The sequence below is a fragment of the Limulus polyphemus genome, unplaced genomic scaffold (genome assembly GCF_000517525.1).
Source record: "Limulus polyphemus unplaced genomic scaffold, Limulus_polyphemus-2.1.2 Scaffold165, whole genome shotgun sequence".
NCBI classification, from domain to species: Eukaryota; Metazoa; Arthropoda; class Merostomata; order Xiphosura; family Limulidae; genus Limulus; species Limulus polyphemus.
In genome coordinates, this window is record NW_013665775.1 from 9,189 (window position 1) to 12,999 (window position 3,811).

The following is a 3,811-nucleotide window of genomic DNA, read 5'->3' on the forward strand; positions in this document are numbered from 1 at the left end:
TCGAAGTCGCCAACAAGCTCCAAAGGGGCTTTTGCCCCACGATCTAGAAGTTTCTCTGTATTATTTGTTTTTAGACACGTATAATGACAAGTCTGTCTTAGCACTGTATTTCTTTGAAATATCTTTTCTCCAGCAATTTGCAGAGAATATGTATATATTTTGTTTTTGATAAATTCCAGTACTATTTTTAAATTGTAATTTTTAGGAATTCAAAACGGTCTAGCTAAAATACTTTTGGAGAAAATAAATCAAATTTATTTTAGAGCAAAGATATACAACGGACTATCTAAGCCGTGGGGATAGCATCCAGAATTTTAGTACTATATGTCTTCAAGCTTATCGCTGACTCGAAGGAAAACATAAGTCATTGATACTTGAAAGTTCACTGGAGACTCATCATTGAGTAAACTATAAAGGTTTGTTTGTTTACTAGTTATATGATATTTTTATAATGATTAATTGTTTCTTTAGAGATAAGATAAATACATAGTTTTATATTTTAAAGTTTATTTACTACAATAAACAAGAATAGAAGTTTTCCTTTACACACACACACATATATATATATATATATATAAAACCGACATTTTTTCATAAAAAATATATATTTCCAGTAAATAAAAGGTCTTAACGTACACAAACCTTTCTGTTGCATAATATTTTCTGTAAAGATGAAGTAGTTTTTTTTTCTATTTATGAATTATCAAAACTACGAATTATATAGCTATGGGAAAAGGTTAAAAAATATGTAAACGATTCTAATGAATAAAATAGTATGATGCATTACTTTAATACAATAAACAGTTTGCAGTTCAGACGCTCAAAAACAGAATTATCAATATATATAAGTGTATAAACTGAAGTCTACATATAGAATAAGATAGGTGTTTTGTTTCTGCAGTTATAAATGTTCTTGGTATAGTAAATATTACTTATACACACGTGTATCTCTAAAGTTATTCCGTTATACTTTTAATTTTCCTTTCTCACAGGAAATTCGGCTTTTAAAATATTTTTCCATATACATTAACAATGGAAACTTCCTGTCCATACCCACGGGAAAGCAGGTAATCCGTCACAGAAGCAGGACAGGTTCTATGGTTTGAGTTAAGATGATTTCTTAAAAAAATTTCCCACATTCTCACGAAATAGCCAGGTACTCCTGACCATATGTTTCATCATGCTATCCACCCTATAGGTGTGTAGCTAACAAAACATTTTAGCTCATTCTGTCTACGTCTTGACCTGATGGTATCTCCTTCTTGTGAGGCGGTTGATTTTGGAGCACCTAATGCTACATAATCTGCAGGTCAGATCTGTCTTATACACTGAAACTTCTTCCGCCGGAAGTAAAAAGAAAAACAGTCTAAAAAAAGAGAAGTGTAGTCGTTGAGAATTTTTGTCGTACTGATAATCTTTGCAGCTGATAATCTGTGAAAAGAAAAGGTAAAAATTAATCCTTGAAACAAACATTACATTGTATATTTTACTCAACAAATAAGAAACATCTATGATTTTTACTTATGTAATGGAATATATTAATTTAAGCGTATACTTTCAGATTTTCTTCGTGGACCACATGTCAAACGGTCATAAAAAGTTTTTTTTTCATATTGTATTCCGTATTTTTTCACCAGTACTTCCTGTAGGGTTTAACTTCTATCAGTAAGCTCATAAAAAGCAATAATAATAAAAAAAAGTCCTCATCCCTTCTCTCGGACAGAAAATAAACAAGAGAGGGGACTTTTACCTCCCCCTTCTACTCCACCACAATGGTTTTCATTGAGATTCCCGAAAAGAAGGAAGCGAGGGAGAAGGAACTCTACGTACGCGAATGAACAGCTGAAGTCTGTGGAAGAAAAAGCCTATTAGAATGGTGTCTTTCAGAGCGCGGTCCTGTCAATGGTAAACAAGTGTGGTTGAGGCACATAATCATACAGGTAGGTAGAAATTCGCAGCTGTATAGAACTTGAAACAGCGCCACCTCAAAACAGCCAACATCGTTCTTGTTTCCTCTGAACGCTTGAATTAGCGTTATAATATATACTTGAGATAGGAATAGAAAGGGAGAATAGTGACAAAATAATGTATAAAATATCTGATACTAAGATAATTTATTACGTAACTAATCGTTTTTTATTGCGTATACATGTACGTATGATTATCTACAGTTTACTTTTATAAAATTTATAAGTATAAGAAAATTAACTTACTTTTTGTATGATTTACGGAATAGATTCTCATTAGAGATGATTGTAAACATCTTCCTCATATTTAGCAACTGTTGTTTAGACAAGTAATGAAGGGGATGTTTACTTACACATTAAGGAAACCAGGAGGAGAAGTCTAGCGAATTTTCTTCTTCATGCCTCAAACTGTGACGTGGAGAACCAACGTCGCAACAGAGGCTATAATATGGAGACGCAGCATCTGAACCGAGACTTGGAGTCGGAGATACTGGTGCCGGCATCTCCGACTGTGAGGTTAGATAAGGCGTCGTGTTCAAATCGGCGTGGATTGAGTCTACGCTGTTTGGTGTTCGATAACAATTCTCGTTCGTTTGCCGGTTATAGACTAGGATTTCTCTTTCTCCTAACGTAGTAGCTGAGTTTTTCTGCTCTTGCAGAAGCTGCTGAAGTTCTTTGATGTATTCCACAGCTGCTCGGAGTGTTTCCACCTTGCTCATCTTTTTGTTTTTAGCGCTGTTAGGAACGTGCTGTTTTAGTGTTGCAAAGCCCATGTTTACCATTTTCACACGGTTCCTCTCTCTTTCATTCCGCCTGGCTACTGCAACAGGCCTTGGTTGAAGCAGCGAGCGGCCCAGCTGAGAGAAACTAATATGTCGTTGGCAGCGTAGTAGTTCCTGCATATTGCCATTATCCACTGGTGGCTGGATCAAATTTCTAGTTATGGCAATCTTGTCCCCAGACTGTGTGGATAATGAAGCAGAGGTAATTGTCACACCTGTAGAAGAGACAGCATTTGAAGCAACTAGGATACACGTGGTTGTATTCATGATTTTAGTTTTATAAATAAACTGAGGTTAGAAATTACCTATTAAAATAACTCAATACATATTATGTTAGCTAATGTGATTGAATTGACACAAAACTGCAGCTTTAGCTGAGACAACCAAAAGTATGGTGGGATTATCTATAGATTACTAGAGCTCGTGGTGAAGTGTCCAGGCTCGAGCTTCACTTGAATTCAAAACCTGGTCTCATGAATACTAAGCTCCACCCCCAGAAGCAAGCAGTGTATCGCTTGTCAATCTATTTTATGAGTCGCATGCGAGACGCGTGTATTTCGCAGGACACAATGTGTTCATTGAAGTACCGTAATTTGGGTACAGAAGCTAGCTCAATGAGCTGATTGATGAAAGATCCTGGTACATGTTTAATTGAACGTAGAAAGATGCAATAGTGTCAGGAACTGAGACAGAGCGCTTGGAATTAATATGTGAATATTCTGGTAAAACATGCTACTCAACTGACTAAAACGCTTCTTATATCAAAAGGTAAAAACGACTAGTGTTAAAGCAGTGAAATATATATCATATTTCAAAATCGTCTGCAGTATAGAAGGATCATATTAGTGAGTTTTACAAGCTACTGTACACTGAAATTGGTACACAATAGAGAAACATATAATATAACTTGTATTCCCATTCTACTATGTCACATTATTTATAATTTTATCTGATTGAAAATAATTATATATAAATACCAACCTAATTAAGCTCAAGATTTTAGGATATTCTGTGATTTATTCTAGCACAAACTTGCATTAAGTAAATAAGAGGAAATATAGA

At 34.8% G+C, this 3,811-nt stretch overlaps 1 protein-coding gene across 1 annotated transcript; it reads right to left on the bottom strand.

Moving 5' to 3' along the window:
- Nucleotides 1-587: 587 nt before the first annotated feature.
- On the bottom strand, nucleotides 588-3,148 carry LOC106477367 (achaete-scute homolog 1b-like). Its single transcript, XM_022381463.1, has 2 exons — nucleotides 2,321-3,148; nucleotides 588-1,431 (listed from the first exon to the last, which is right to left on the bottom strand). Exon 1 carries the CDS (start codon nucleotides 3,014-3,016, stop codon nucleotides 2,324-2,326), a length of 693 nt encoding a protein of 230 aa, XP_022237171.1. The 5' UTR covers nucleotides 3,017-3,148; the 3' UTR covers nucleotides 588-1,431; nucleotides 2,321-2,323.
- Nucleotides 3,149-3,811: the final 663 nt, after the last annotated feature.